Source organism: Myotis lucifugus, unplaced genomic scaffold, assembly GCF_000147115.1.
Source record: "Myotis lucifugus unplaced genomic scaffold, Myoluc2.0 scaffold_5, whole genome shotgun sequence".
Taxonomy (NCBI): Eukaryota; Metazoa; Chordata; class Mammalia; order Chiroptera; family Vespertilionidae; genus Myotis; species Myotis lucifugus.
This window is the reverse complement of record NW_005871053.1, coordinates 12,960,371-12,976,910: the sequence shown is the minus strand read 5'-3', so window position 1 is coordinate 12,976,910 and position 16,540 is coordinate 12,960,371. Positions and strand designations below refer to the sequence as shown.

Below are 16,540 nucleotides of genomic sequence, written 5' to 3'. Positions count from 1 at the left end.
AGCCTCTCCTTGCCAATCAATTGATTGCTCCTCATCCATGCACTGCCTGAGAGTACACCAGATCAGTCTTCTTTACCCTCATCACTCCTTTAGGTGAGCGCATATAATTTTCATAGCTTTAAATGAAATACCGCAGGTACCAACAGTTCTCGAATGTATACCTCTAGCCTAGATATGTATTTCCTTTGAAATCTAGACTCATGCAACCTATATCATCACACAGATATCCACTAGACAGCCCAAATTTACCATATCTGAACCTGAACTCTTGATTCTACCCAAACCTGCAACCCCAACTCAGGAAACAGCAACTCCATACACCCACATTTTCAAGCCCAAACCTTGAGTAATCTCTGAGTTCTCACTCCTCTAACCAGATTTCAATAATTGGTACCACCTCCATTACTCCCCACACTGGTCCGGGTCACATCACCACTCCCTGCTCCCACCCTAAAGGGTCTCTCCATAAAGCAACCACAGTGCTCATTTTAAAATTTAACTCACATATCACTCTCCTGCTCACAAACCTCCAATGGTTCCCACCCACTAACAGAGAAATCCAAAGTCTTCACCACAGGCTCCACAGTCCTGCATAATTCAGCCCCTGCCAGCTCTCTGACCTCACCCCTACCACGCTGTCCCTCTGGGGCCCTGCCTGGTTTATAACTGTACTAACATGCTCCCCACTCAGAACCTTTGCAATCACTGTTTGCTCTGTATAGAACTCTTTTCCTCCAAACAACCTTATTGCTTGAATCCCCAGTTCCATCAGTGGTCTGCTCAAATGTCACTGTATTCAGAGCACCCTGCTGTGGAAGGCAGAATTTTAGGATGGCCTCCAATATGCCCTGCACCCAGGTGAACATGTCCTGCATAATCCTCTCCACTGAGTGGGAGTGGGGTCTTTAGATACGATGGGCTGCCATTCCACCATTAAGTTATGTTATGTGATAAGGTGAAGGGATCTTGCAGATGTAATTAAAAGTTCCAAATTGGCTGATTCTGATTTACTCAAAAAGGACATTATCTTAGATCAGTGATGACGAACCTATGACACACGTGTCAGAGGTGACACGCGAACTCATTTTTTTGGTTGATTTTTCTTTGTTAAATGGCATTTAAATATATAAAATAAATATCAAAAATATAACTCTTTGTTTTACTATGGTTGCAAATATCAAAAAATTTCTATAAGTGACACGGCACCAGAGTTAAGTTAGGGTTTTTCAAAATGCTGACACGCCGAGCTCAAAAGGTTCGCCATCACTGTCCTAGATAGAACGGGCTTCAACCTTTAACAGGAGGACTGAGCCCTTGGAGGAGAAGGGAGAGGGTCTCTTGCTGCCCTTGAAATAAAGACAGGTCACCTTGTGAACTACCTGTGGAATGAGATGGTCTGAAGGAGTGAGGACTTCAGTCCACAACTGCAAGGAACTGAATTCTGACAACACCCAGAGGAGCTTGGAAGACCTTGAGCTCCAAGGAAGCCTGAATTACAGCCTTGTGAGACACAGCGGAGAAACCATCTCAGCTGTGCCCAGACTTCTGACCTAAAGAAACTGAGAGATAGTAAATGGGTATTGTTTTAAGCCACTAAGTTTGTGGTAACTGGTTATGCAGCAGTAGAAAACCCCTATGCCTTCCTCAATATAGAATAGCACTCCCTATGCTTTCTATCCTCAGAGAATTTATATATCATAACACAGAATATAAATATTTGAATTGTTCTTCTCCCCACCTTCAAAATGTAAGCTTTTGGAGGGCAAGAAATTTTGTTACCCCGCCCCCCGCCTCATTGTATTACAGCACCTAGAATAGCACCGTGTACATAGTAGGTGCTCAATAAACATTTATAGAAAGAATAAATGCATGTGCTGTTTACACTATCAGCACAGAGTGATCACAAAAACTTAACAGCATTTAACCTTTCACTTTAAAAGGCTATTTCTCAAGTTAAAGTACAAGGATTGTCCTTTGAGGGGTCTAACAGTATATTCTGAGAGAGTCATAAGTTCTCAAATATAAAAAAACAACAACACTAATTTAAAGAAAGACCTTGTAAAACTATAGGGGGGAGATGTATACAAACAACTATACAAATGTTCGCTGAAAATAAGTTATAATAAAAATCATTCCCATTTTGTGAAGATGTTTCTATGTAGTTAGATTCAGAAAAATACCATAGTTATAGCATGTCTTAATTTCAGCAACACTTCCAATGGATCCTTTTATGACATCCTTCTGAATAGTTAACATTCACTTAAAAGGCCGGGGAGTCAATAGGATTTGGTTCTGGTTGAGCAACTATATCATAAAATACTAGGCAATTATTGAAAGTCACTTAAGACAGTGAGCAGTTTCTAACAGATGCCAGAGGCTCTCTCCTATTTGAACTACTGAACTAATCAATGTTTTGGATAAAGATGTCAAAGATTGGATATCATCACTTGCCAAAATGATAAACCAAACACTGTAACTAATATGACACATTGACAATCAAGAGTGAAATGTATGGTGGGCTAGCAATGAATCAAAACCAACAGATTCATTATTATAGTGGTAATGTTAAGACAGAGAATGTTAAAACACATGTTGCAGTTCAGAATTAGGCTTGATAGACCTTCAAATGAAAAAATCAAAATCAGGTTTAGTCTGAGTTTTAGGTCATGCTAATTTGCCAAGGTACATGGATATTTCAAAAGGCAATGGAAACTTGGCCTGTTTAGGAAAAATATAGCTTGTGATTTGCAAAAAGTCACATGATCTCACTACTGTATTCAGCCTGCTCAGACCACATCATGAGGCCTTTAGGTAAATACAGGTGCCACATTTAAAAGGGATAATGTTAAACTGGAAAACAATTCCATGAAAAGAATCCTGAGGTCAAATAGGCTTGGTAAATAAATTCCTTCCCTACAAGACTTTTCTTAGAACCTTTAATGTTAATGTTCCTTGTGATTTCAAAAAAAAGGTGTGTTTGTGTGTAAATATAATAGGTAGATTCCATACACACTGTTTCATTACTTATTTCTTCATAGAGCATCCTGTAGGAGTAGTGAAATAAGCCACAAACTCAGGAAAACCACCCCCTAGACCAGTGATGGCGATCCTATGACACGCGTGTCAGAGGTGACACGCGAACTCATTTTGTTGGTTGATTTTTCTTTGTTAAATGGCATTTAAATATATAAAATAAATATCAAAAATATAAGTCTTTGTTTTACTATGGTTGTAAATATCAAAAAAATTTCTATATGTGACATGGCACCAGAGTTAAGTTAGGGTTTTTCAAAATGCTGACACGCCGAGCTCAAAAGGTTCGCCATCACTGCCCTAGACCTATGAGGGAAAAGGTAACAAAAGCAGGTGTGGACTAAATGTCAATAAAGTTGAACATCCAGGATTATGAGGGGGACAGAGAACTAACTATATTATGAGAAGCATGACTGAAGTTCCATGCACTGTTCTGCCTGAGAAAAGATAAGAACAAGCCTTGCAATATACAAATGGCTCTCAGAAAAATGAGGGATGCATTAGTCCCGTATTGTTCTAGTACCTAGTGCAGAACAATAGTTGAAGGGAAGGGTTGAAACATGCATTTTAACGCACTCTTCAGGAGGCTTTTATCCAGAGAGACTGACAGTTGCTCTGAGGGCCAGAATTTGAGCCCATAGGAGCCCCGAACAGGAGGGTCAGCTGAATCTTCAGGAGGAAGATGAACTATCACAATGAAAGCTTTTCATGTTCATGGGGGTGATCCTGGGAAAACAGTGAGCAGAAGGATGTGCAGAGGCTGGGTAAATACCCAGCAGGGACACCAGAGAAACGATTCCCGCATGAACCAAGTAGGAGACTGGATGACTGGATTCTAAAGGTCACTTCCAGCACCACACACTCAGTGGACTAGACCGTGACCTTCACAGTCTCCTCACCCCTGCATCTCAGTGACAAACACTGAGCCCAGCTCGGCATGGGTTTCTCATGAATACGGGTGGACTGAATGAATAAATGAACAAGTGAAAATAAATGACAGGAGTACCTGGCTCCAAAGTCAAATACGAAGGGAATGAGCTATTTCATTATTCAGGGCTCGCAAAATACACTAATTGTAACTCCTAAGCAAGGCTACTTTCAAATATAAGGAAAACGGTCTTGGAGGTAATTTCACTTCTTGATTTCTTGGGAAATCAACTCTGAGTTAAATTACACCAAGGGTTGTTGTGAGAGTCCCCTGGTAAGGATGAGGAAATGCGCTGCAGGTTGTGAACGGCGTCAGAAGGAAGGGGTGATTATGGCAACGATAATCTGCCCTGACAGACCACGATAACGCAGAGGGCTGGAAACAAACCTTGACAATGAACCTGCATTTTACAGCCACAGCTCTGAAAATGGCCCATTAGCCATGTGCTTTATGTGTATGGTTGTCAAAGGAGAATGTGTATAACTTATGTTAAGACACCTTATAAAATGTGCCCGTATTCTGATTGACCTGGTAAATTCAGCTCTTTATAATTAAGTTTAAGCACATTTCTTTTGTCCCGAGACACCAAATTCTTAACAAAGAACATGGACCTTAAAATTTAAAAATCCTTGACATAGAAGGAGCTGTCATTTACACTAGATACAAGGACTCTACTGCCGGGCACCATATTTGTATCCATTTCAAAATAGATCTGTCATTTCTCCACAGTGGCTGATCAAACCTGCCACTGAAGAATGTTCTGAACAGGCCACTTGTAGTACAAGCATGGTTTATTTCTGACAGAGACCGGCTGCTGAAGTGTGAAAGAAACTCATTAAAAGTCCCTTACTGTGATCTTGCATTGTAAAAAAGAAAAAGAAAAACCCGAGAATGAAAAGGCAAGGAAAAGAAAACTTAATGAAGGGTGCATTGCGCCTGCAGACACACTCAGATGGTGCTTTGCTTTCTTGCTGTTTCTTGGTAAGCAACCAGAAGAGAGCAATTAGTCCTGGGAACACAGCATACACTGGCTGCTCCGGGAAATCCAGGAAGTTAGCAGTCTTACTTTATGCTAATGCTATGAAAAGTTAATGAAGGAGACCGGAATATTGTACTACAGGAAAAGCACTGCAAAGTGAACAATATTACTTACCTTAATCTTAAAACCAGGTTCACAGCGCAAGAACCTTCTCTGAAGTCCTCATTAGCGTTGGGCAGGCCCTTTAAAAACACAACAGCACACAGTGTCATAAACTCAGGAAACAAACAAATGAAATCATGACATTCCTTGATTCATACATCCCTTTCTTTCTGAAAATTACATCTTTACACGTGTTGGTCTTATTTAGCCACATATCACCTCTGTGCGGCGGTCGAATTGTGACCACTGGTATTTCACTGTAGCATGAGCCCTATAAACAGTTGGTATAAATTACAGTAAGTCCAAAGAAGGTGGCTCAGGCATCTAATGGGGCACCTGGCAACCAGAGCCATGGACTGTGCCCCACTGGGCCATGGGGGTGCACGGAGATTTGTTTGGGCACCTGAAACCTCAGGATGCAGAGGAAGGTGGAACCAGTAGACTAGGCTGCTGTTTATCTTTTGTGCCTTTCTCACCTCGAGCCTATTTCCTTGAATACAGATCACCAGTCATGATGCCTCCACTACACAGCCTACCCCTCCTGTCAATCCCTGCACGTGAGTAGGTAGACCTTCCTGTTAGAGTAGAAAAATAAGGGATTGCAAGTCAAGCCTTGGCTCTGCCACTGACCAGCTATGTAACTGTGGGCAAGTCATTCTCTGAACCTATTTTCCCATTTACAAAATGGGGATAGGTACTTGCCTCAAAAGGTTTCTGGGAGAACAAAAGAGTAGATATGAAAACAAGGCATAACCTGCAGCACCTTACACATCTCTAGTTATCCTAATGCCTTTTCCTGTTTGCTCTCTTTGCCTTCTGAATTATTATTATGCCTGGCTTGCCTTTCATCGTTCAACCAACCCCTCCAGTGTGTCGCCAGGTGTTTTACTGAGTTGCCTGATAGTGTGAAGACCTACACTGAACCCTGCCTCTGCGCTAACCAGTAGCGCAACCTTCATGAGCCACTTAACCACTGCAGAACTTTGCTTCCTCAGCTATAAAATAAGGGCAAGGACTAGATCTCTCACCTCAGACATGAAATGGTTGCTTCCTGCAACCATGAAATCTCACTGTCTCCTCAGTATGCAACCAATTCATAAAACACAGATCAGGTAGGCTAGAAACGAATTCCAATGGAATAGGCAGACTTGGGGGGGAAACTTGTGATTGCTAAAGCTATTGAGGCTTAATAGTATAACCAGTGTGAGCGCAGAGGGCTTGCCCATTAATTATTCAGCAAAACCGGATGGGCGCCTGCACTCTGGCTCGCTGTCCGCTGACAGGTCATCACCCTTCACTAGCACCCGACCCAGCTCGTGGCACACATCTTGTGTCATGTAACATTTAACACAAATGCATCTCACAGGCACTGAACTATTATTTTTTTATAAGGCAAGTTGTAGAGATAAATTGGCCCATAAAAGTCAATGATAAAAGAATTAGGAAAACAGGTTACAGAAATCCAACCAGGAACAAAGAAGAAAAGTATCAATTAACTACAGTGTTTTATGGCTGGAATCTAACAGAATGGTGAGTCATTTTCTTTCCTTTTCTTGTTTCACACAGTACCAGCAATTTCAGAGGCAGTCTAACATTCAATTCTTGCTCTTGAGCCCATCATTTAAAGGTTGGAGGCCCTGAAAGTCATGGTCAATAGTGACAGTATTCTTTTCTCCATGCCTATTAAACAAAAAGAGTTTACAGGCCCCTGATTTGGAAGCGCTACCCTGAAATTATCCATCTTTCTCAAGTGCTAGTTTTTCTTAAAAATCTATTCACAGAGCATCTTAGACATAAATGACTGGCGGAGAATCATACCTGGGAGTCCTGCACAGAAAGGGACTGTATCTGCTCGGGTATGCCGCTGGCGTTCACCGCAATCTGTTAAGAGAGCCACCGTTACAGCAATTAAGGAAACCAAAATGAGACATTAGGGCCAGTGTGGTTGCATGAAGCCCCAATTATCAGAGACAAACATTTTAAATAACCTAGGTAATTTTAAAGCAGTATTTCCCAACGTGAGGTCCTTTTGCTCTCTGCATTGGAATTACCTGGGACACATATTTCTGCCCTGCACTCAGACTAATTCAGAATTTCATGGGGACAGGAAAGAACTGTATCTTTAAGAAGTGCCCCGACTCACCCAAATGCTTTTAAAGAACCACAGTGCTGAAGTGAAAGGCATGGACTATTTTAAACTCAGTAACAGAAAAATGCTCAGGACCATTTTTTCTTATCCTGTAATTTCATTTAAAGTTAAGGGCCTCCTAATGAAAGGATGTTAAGACTACTAAAACCTACCCCTTTCATGATTACTTTGAACAATTTATTCACTGGGTTTCAAAAACATAAAGGGATAGTTAGGTTTTTAAAACATGTTCGGAAACAGGAATGCCACAGTGATAGGTTCTATTTTTCTCTCAAAGTTGGAAACCCGGCCCTAATGTGATACCCAAAATATTTTAGCATCAAGCCCTACTTTTGTGAACTCTGCCCTGAACAAAAATTGAAAGACCAAAATAAACTCCAAGAGGAACAGCAATGAAAAAGGACGAAAAGGGAGTTTCCATTTCTAAACTTACTATCAATTCTAAAATAATCAGAAGTCAGCAGAAATTCTTTGTACCAAGAGTTTTCTAAAGGTTAAGGGCATAAAATCCTTGCTCTCCGTGCTTTCTCAAAAATCAGTATGTGAGTAATAAAGTAACAGGGGAAAAGGGTGGATGTCTGCAATTTGCTTTGAAATGCATGGCAAAATGAAGATAGACTGATGGGTGAATAGATTATGTGCATGTGATTAAGCAAATATAGTCGTGGTCAGATCCCGGTGATAGGTATGAGCATGTTCACTGTAACACGCTTCCCATATTCCTATATTTTTGACACTAAATTCATACTAAATTGTTGGGGGCGGGGGATGGCTACATTAGAAGAACAAATTACCTGTGTCCCTTAACCAGCCAGAAAGATTGCACCTGCACCAAATGATTTCTTGTAAAGAATCTTTCAGGCTGAGCCCATAGTCTTAATTAAGGTTTGAGGTACAACCAAAAGGCACATCAGTGCTTCCAGAATCTCCTGCCTTTAGTCAGAGAACCACTGTAATCTGGAAAACCTTCATGGTATTTACTAGAAGTGACAACATCTTTTCCCCTGAGGAGCCCTCTTATTCCTGGGGGCTGGAGCCGCATGCACTCTGTAACCTCACTCCCTGTGCAGATGTAACCGCACATGTAACCAAGGGGCCAGCCTGAGGCTCTCCCTGGTTCACGAGCAATGCGGGTGACCGCTCTGACCCTCTGAAAATGTGCAGAGCTTCCCAGGAGTGGTGAAGAGGGGGGTTCCCCATACAAACGTCCTCCTTGGCAACCACCTACAGGCCCCCAAACATCACCGTTATAAACTCCATTCTGTCTGTTTGGGGCATGCCTTCTGGACACACATTCTTACAGAAAAGCTAACGCACTAAGCTGCCATTCACCAACAACATAAAATGAATTTGTCTATTGGAATTCTTTTGCTGTTAAACAATTTGCTTATAAGAAGCACATTTGAGCCCTAACCAGTTTGGCTCAGTGGATAGAGCATCGGCCTGCGGACTGAAAGGTCCCAGGTTCGATTCCTGTCAAGGGCATGTACCTTGGTTGCGGGCACATCCCCAGTAAGAGGTGTGCAGGAGGAAACTGATGGATGTTTCTCTCTCATCGATGTTTCTAACTCTCTATCCCTCTCCCTTCCTCTCTGTAAAAAAAATCAATAAAATATATATTTTTTTAAAAAAGAAGCACATTTGAGAGAATGGTGTTTTGATAGGGGGGAGGGAGAATAATAGGTTAATATTGGACACCGCCCTGGAAACAGGCCTCCGGACTGGCTGAAAGAGGATAAGGTCCTGGAATGGAGAGAAGAAAGGGATAAGGTCTGCTTTCCAATTTGTCAGAGAGCTCTGCCTACTGTTTTTGGTTTCTATTTTAAAATGACCGTGGCCGAATGCAATCTGTTTATCTGGAGTGGATCCTGGGGCAGAGAAAGGACAAGGACGTAGTGGGAAATGAGTGAACTATGAGTGGTCTGCGGGTAGTTGATGGTTATGAAGCACTGCTGGCTTCTCAGCTGTGACAAGCATACCGGGGCCACGTGATAAATTAATGCAGGGGAGGAACCTGGGTGAGGAGTGTATGGAAACTCTGGGCTACGTAGACCTTTGCGAATTTTCCACAAATCTAAAATTATTCCAGCCCTAGCCAGTTTGGCTCAGTGGATAGAGCACCAGCCTGCGGACTAAAGGGTTCGAGGTTCAATTCTGGCCAGGGGCACATGCTGGGGTTGCAGGCTCAATGCCCCCCAGTGGGGGCTATGCAGGATGCAGCCAATCAATGATTCTCTCTTATCATTGATGTTTCTATCTCTCTATCTCCCTTCCTCTCTGAAATAAATAAAATATATATATTAAAAAAATAATAGAATTGTTCCAAAAGAAAATGATTTTTAGAAATACAGACGCTTTTTGGTCACAAATCTAAGTTTTCTCACAACTAGTTGGAAGCCAGTTACCTGAAATAAGAAGGCCTTTTTAAAAAAGTGGTATGATAAAAGTATCTAGCTCAGTGGTTCTCAACCTTCTGGCCCTTTAAATACAGTTTCTCATGTTGTGACCCAACCATAAAATTATTTTCGTTGCTACTTCATAACTGTAATTTTGCTACTGTTATGAATCGTAATGTAAATATCTGATATGCAGGATGGTCTTAGGCGACCCCTGTGAAAGGGTCGTTTGACTGCTGAAGGGTTCGCGACCCACAGGTTGAGAACCGCTGATCTAGTTGAAACTGTCTGTGATTTTAAAGGCTAAGTATAATAAATTTGGAGGGAGAAATCAAATCTTTCCCTCCATCTACAAATGGAGATATATGTAAAAACATGTATGAGAGCTAATAGGCACTTGGAAAACACATTGTCATCAGAAAAAATTTTTTAAAGCTAAAGTCAGTTTTAATAATCATCAGGCATGTCACTCAATGGAGTACTATAAGCAATAAATGTAGCTTTCACATTGTGACTAATCTCTAGTAAAATTAACTCAACCTAAATCCACACCAAATGCATTTTCTCCTCAGAAAAAAACGTCAGAGTTGGGAAACAGAACATTTGCACAATTAACGTAGCCTAGACTATAATAAAATGCTTCAATATGCCTCTTTAAAAAAAATGTTTTTATTGATTTCAGAGAAAAGAAGGGAGAGGGGCAGATAGAAATATCACTAATAAAGAGAATCATTGATCAGCTGCCTCCTTCATGGCCCCTACTGGGAATTGAGCCAGCAACCCAGCATGTACCTGGACTGGGAATCAAACCGTGATCTCCTGGTTCATAGGTCGATGTTCAACCATAGAGCCACACTGGCCGGGCCAATACTCCTCCTGTGTGTCCAAATTAAATTTCCTCTTCTTACAAGGCCACCATTCTGATTTGATTTGGGACCACCCTAAAGGTCTTTTTTTTGGTTGTTTTTTGTTTAGCACTCACAAAGAAAATACTGCAAACTGATAACCTCTGTGGAAAGAAGTGACAGTCACAGGGGTGAGAGGAGCAAGAAAAAAGTGGTCTTTTTGTAGCTTTATTCTACTGAAGCCTTTCAAACCTTTCACATGTCTTTACTCTATGTCCCTTCTCCATAAGACCTACCTTGACCAACCTACTTAAAATTACAACCCCCTTCCACACTACCTGTACCTCCACCCTTTCTATTTTCCCATTATTTCTATTCCATGGAAAGACACCACATAATTTATGTATTTATGAAGGTTATTATTCCCGTTTATTCCCGTTAGAATGTCAGCTCCAAAAGGATAGGAACTGCACTCTGTTTTTCTACAAGTGGCTTGTAGCTCTGATACTGTTTTCCCCAACAAAATAAACTCCAAGAGGAACAGCAATGAAAGAGGACGAAAAGGGAGTTTCCATTTCTAAACTTACTATCAATTCTAAAATAATCAGAAGTCAGCAGAAATTCTTTGTACCAAGAGTTTTCTAAAGGTTAAGGGCATAAAATTCTTGCTCTCCGTGCTTTCTCAAAAATCAGTATGTGAGTAATAAAGTAACAGGGGAAAGGGGGTGGATGTCTGCAATTTGCTTTGAAATGCATGGCAAAATGAAGATAGACTGATGGGTGAATAGATTATGTGCATGTGATTAAGCAAATATAGTCGTGGTAGAATCCAGGTGATAGGTATGTGCATGTTCACTGTAACACGCTTCCCATGTTCCTATATTTTTGACATTGAATTCATACTAAATTGTTGTGGGGGGTGGGGAGGATGACTACATTAGAAGAACAAATTATCTGTGTCCCTTAACCATTTGATTGTACCTGCACCAAATGATTTCTTGTAAAGAATCTTTCAGGCTGAGCCGATAGTCTTAATTAAGGTTTGAGGTACAACCAAAAGGCACATCAGTGCTTCCAGAATCCCCTTCCTTTAGTCAGAGAACCACTGTAATCTGGAAAACATTCGTGGCATTTACTAGAGGTGACAACTTCTCTTTCTCCTGAGAAGCCCCCTTATTCCCACCCAACAGATACTATTATCCAAATAACACATCAGTCTGACCTAGTAAGGATGGATGCAGTGACTATAATCCAACGAGGATATCCTGCAGTGAACCAATAACGAATGCTTTTTGGGTCTATGGTGCTATTTGAATTATGTTGTTTGTTCTATATGTTAGTGAAACTGACCATTTTAGTTAGAGATACTCTTAAAAATCGATGAAAAACCTTGACTATTTTACTCTAGATAAAATAGGAAAGTGGTCAAGAAGAGGGCAGAATTCATGATACCAGGTAAGGATCATTCCTAAATGCCCAGCACATCTGTGTAGTCAACGTGTCCTACTATAGAGTTCATCACCATCCTCACTAACTCATGGGATAACTTCCTTGATTAAACTATATATTTCATGTATAAAATGGAAAGATAAATGCATAAGCTAGAGGAAACAGGAAGTGAAAGAGAGTAACCCAGAGAAAGCCAGCAGACTGAGAAATCCTTTGACAAGTCCTGTCGATGTGACATGAGGATGAGAAGAAAACAGAGGGAGGGGACAATAACAGGGGAAGGTGTGGCTTGTAGCTCTGATGCTGTTTTCTTAGAAGGCCCAACTGCCTATTGCCCCTTAAAGTGGAACAGGATTTATCCCACTTAATCAAAAGAAAATGTCTGCTGATTTTAAAAAGTTGGGAAGGACTCACTTATAACCCGAAGTCTTCTATTGCCTTAATGAGAATTTACCAAGGTACACATTAATTACTAGGTCTGTAAAATATCTGGGCCATTTAAATATGCTCAAATTTCCTCTAGGAGAAATAGCACACATCCTTTGAACTACAGTCGTCATTAGTCATTAGGTATTAGGATAATTAACCAGCTGGAGGAAGTGAGTTAATCAAAAGATGACCAAGTCTCAAAGGGAAGCTGATAAAAGAGTGTTCCTTGCCTACTTAGTTACCCAGGAGATTTAAAAATCAAGACCCACAGATTCAACCTAGAGTTGCTAACCATCCCAATATGTTACTTTAAACTATAAATCAAAAAGAAATTTTTCCTGTATGCCTGCTATGTTTTCTAATTGACAGTAATACCAAGAGTTAGGATCAATTGTGTTACTAGTCTGTGCTAAGGACTCCAGAGTGCTTTTTGTAGGTGATTTCATCAATAATCATCAGGGCAACTTTGCAAGCATTGTGATCATCCCCCTTTGACAGAGGAGGAAACTGAGGCTGAGAGTAAAGTGACCTGTCCCAATCTATACAGCTCAAAAGGAACTCAAACAGAATGGGGACGTGCAAAGGCCAAGTCCATTTTCTTTTTTATCTACCACTGCATGAGAATAGTATTTTGAAGTCTCTTCCTCAAGTGAAACAAATGCTGATACTTCCGGGGTGGGGCTGGTAGGGCAGAGAATGAAGTAGCAAAAAAAATTAAAAATCAATAAAGAACCACCACTCACCTCAGGATTTTCTTCTTTTACTCTTCGTGACTGTAAAACAATGATGTATTTATTAATATACACACAAAAAAATACCACAAAAATGAAATGGACACAGGTGAGCTAATCATCATCAATGCCATGTACCTTTTCTTGAGAAAAAGCTGCTTTCCCCTCTTCACTTTTTTCATCCATCTCGTCGTCACTCCACTCCCAGTCACCGTCTTCGGTTTTATGAAGGTGACCACTTGATCCAGGAACTCTTCTGACCTGAAAAGGAAAAAAATAACAATTCTTCACTACTCCAATGTGAACAGTGCTTCCTGGCGTTGCTACTCGGGTGACATGGCACACACCTACCCTGAAAATAAGCTAAGTGGTTATGAATTCAGGGATCACCAGCAGTTAATACCCAGACTCACTACACAGCCTCCAGACACCCACACTCATCCTCTTTCTAAAGATACTGTGTTCTTGAAATGCTTTACTATAAACGTGTAGAACAAAATATTTTGGAAGAATATCACACGCATCGGCCATTAAGGATCAAGTTCATTTTTAGCTTTTGCTTCGATTAGCACTTTATTAATTACTACACATAAAAAGCCACATGGTGCGCTTCCAAACTGCCTAAGAAATGCATGCAAGCAGTAGACTGCTGACTGAGAGAAGACAAGGACGCAGGCAGCCTAATGAAGCTACTAGACTAGAGGCATCAGCGATCTAAAACCTAAGAAGGAAAAGCAAATACCCTCTGTCGCCACCTTGCTCTTTCTCAGAATCTGACCTCATGCATGTTTTCCCAGGATTCTGCTCAACTTAGTTCAGCAAAACAAAACAGCATCAGACTATTCTTAACACACCTTGTAGCACACTTTGAGACTCTTAGACTGCTAGGAACACAGCAAGATAATAATCAGCCATACCAGATAACCTAAAGAGATTACAATCAGTCTTCTGCAATGATTTCTTAAAAAAAAAAACCTAGGGTAGAGATGTAATCCATGGGGGTATGCTTTCCAAATGTCTTTGTGGTTGAAAAAGCAAAACTTTTAAAAGGATAGGATGAGTGAGAATGATGAGCTTCTGACCAAAGCCATTTGCCTTAAAATATAAAATAAATGGACTGAGCCGTAATTAAACAGAGCAATGTAGCAGATGAACACACTGTGACCATAACCGCCAGTGATCCACTGATTCAGAGATACTTCACGTGGAAAGGGACCTTGGAGACTGTTTAGTCCAACCCCTCGTTTTACAGATGAAAAGTGGCCCAAGACAATAGCTACAAGCGCAAAATAAAGGCAAGGAAAAAAAAGTCTCCAGACTCCCATTCTAATGAGAGAGTCTTCTTATGCCATTGAATAACTGTGAAAAAGAAGTTGTCTAAATATGTCCTGTGAAGACTTTGAAAGACTATGAGTTTGAAGAAAGGCTTTTTTCCATAATAGAAACTACTTAGTTATTTCATGGGAGCTTCATTAATCTGGAGAGGAAACCCACAGAACTTATATGTAAAGTAAGCATTTATACATTTCCATCCATGTGAGGTCATAAACAACGCAGGCTCAGGGTTGGGTCTGATTTTAAGGCATTGCCCTGTGGAACCTATAAAAGTAACCTGATCACTTGTCTAGAAGATTTGAGTTCCAACATAGAAGTGAAAAAAAAGTTAAAAAGCAAGTAAAAAGTCCTTATTAATAACTGCCAATAGTTACGCTCAATTTAAAAAGAAAAAAGAGTTTTTCACACCAAAATTCTTTTTTAAAGAACTCTTCTTCAAAACACTTAGCACTTAGCGAAACCCCTTCTGAGCTTGGCATAAGTTATTTTTTTCCGCTTGCATTTTGAGTCATTGAAAAGACTTACTCTAATGATAGTGTTTCTAATGGTGCTTATAAAGATGCTGGCAAAGTATGGCAGAAAAAGTGCTGAAATGCACTTCAGTATTTTCAGAACAGATTGTTCATTTTAAGCTACAAAGAAACGAATAGGAGAAAATAAATTTCTGTTGACATATATAATAAAATTCGTTATTTTCTTAACAACACTAATCATGAGCACAATATAGAGGAAGATCTGTTAATAACTACATTTAGAAGAAAGAATTTAAAGCCACACCTATCACAAAACGAATTAACTGAACAGTGAGAAAACAGTATAATTGTGTTTTAGAAAGAGAACAAAGCTCCTTTTACTAAAATTGTAAACCCAAGCATGGTTAATGAATTAGTATTCTTCAAGTACTCATCTAAAAGATTATACTAAGTACATCTCTCTCTTCTGAAGACACTCAAAGACAGTGCAGCCTCATATCCTGAAATTTAGTTTATGCTCCTTTTCCTCTCTGTGCATAAGATCTGTCAGTTTCCTTTCTACAAGCAGGATCCAACTACAGCCAATAAAATGGCCATCTTCTATTTCTATGTTGTTTTAGAACCCTGGCTGTCTCCCTCTTGGTTTTATTTGCTGGAAGAGAGAAAGATCTAGGCTCTAACAATGAAAGAAATGGTGGCATGGACCTTTAAGTTGAAAAAATAAATGTAGAAATTAAGGCAAAGAACATTCAAAAATCTATGTAGCATAAAATATTCACATAACAAGAATAAGAACACAAGTTTGGAAAAAAGCAACCGTGTAGGTTGTGGTGGTGTAAAATAAAGAAAAAAGGTTTAAAAAAAAGAATACAAGTTTGTTCGGACCTTTAAACAATAAATATTGGTTGAACAAATAAATGTAGAAATTAAGACAAAGAACATTCAAGAGTCTATGTAGCATACAATAATGGCATAACAATAGCAAGAATAAGAATGTAAGGTTGTTCATTCGAATGCCTTCTCAGTTTACTGGAAGGGAAAAAACTTGCTGCACAATTTGACACCCAGCCTCACTGTGTGTTTATGTGACCCTGACTTCTACTGAAGAGACCAGAAAGCAATAAAATGGCCATCAAAATTATATCCTTGCAGGGAGGATAGGAAACAAATACTACCTTTTAGAACCAAGGACGCTAAGTCGCACATAGTTTAACAAATGGGGTTCTTATTTGGGAACTGAAGAATATTCTACAAAATAAAAATTTCAGAACGAGATGTATAAATGCTGCTCTTCCCCCCAACCCCTACAATAAGGCAAAGGGAGGTTTTCACCCTCAGGACTCTGCATTATCTTTACATTGTTCTTTATTCTATTGTTTACTTAGTAAAACCAAGAAACAGGTGGTAGAATGCATTTTTATCTCTCTGACTTTAAAAATATAATCTATGCACATAGACGCATTGAACAGACTGTACAACCTATGAGGGAAGGCGGGGGTGAGAGGGTAAAAGATCAACCAAAGGACTTGTATGCATACATATGAGCAAAACCAATGAACATAGACAGTCGGGTGGCGAGGGCTTGTGCTTGGGGGAGGGGGTGGCGGGGGAGAGGTCAATGGGGGAAAAAG

General features: G+C 40.2%; 1 protein-coding gene across 1 annotated transcript in view; it reads right to left on the bottom strand.

Annotated features, from left to right (window-relative positions):
• Positions 1–16,540, bottom strand: part of STK39 (serine/threonine kinase 39) — a 228,171-nt gene that overhangs the window by 95,914 nt on the left and 115,717 nt on the right. Inside the window, exons 11-14 of the mRNA XM_023743558.1 lie at positions 13,240–13,362; positions 13,114–13,143; positions 6,921–6,983; positions 5,115–5,182 (exon numbers count right to left, since the gene is read on the bottom strand). Of these exons, the coding sequence (XP_023599326.1) occupies positions 5,115–5,182; positions 6,921–6,983; positions 13,114–13,143; positions 13,240–13,362 (284 nt within the window). The remainder of the gene's footprint in view (positions 1–5,114; positions 5,183–6,920; positions 6,984–13,113; positions 13,144–13,239; positions 13,363–16,540) is intronic.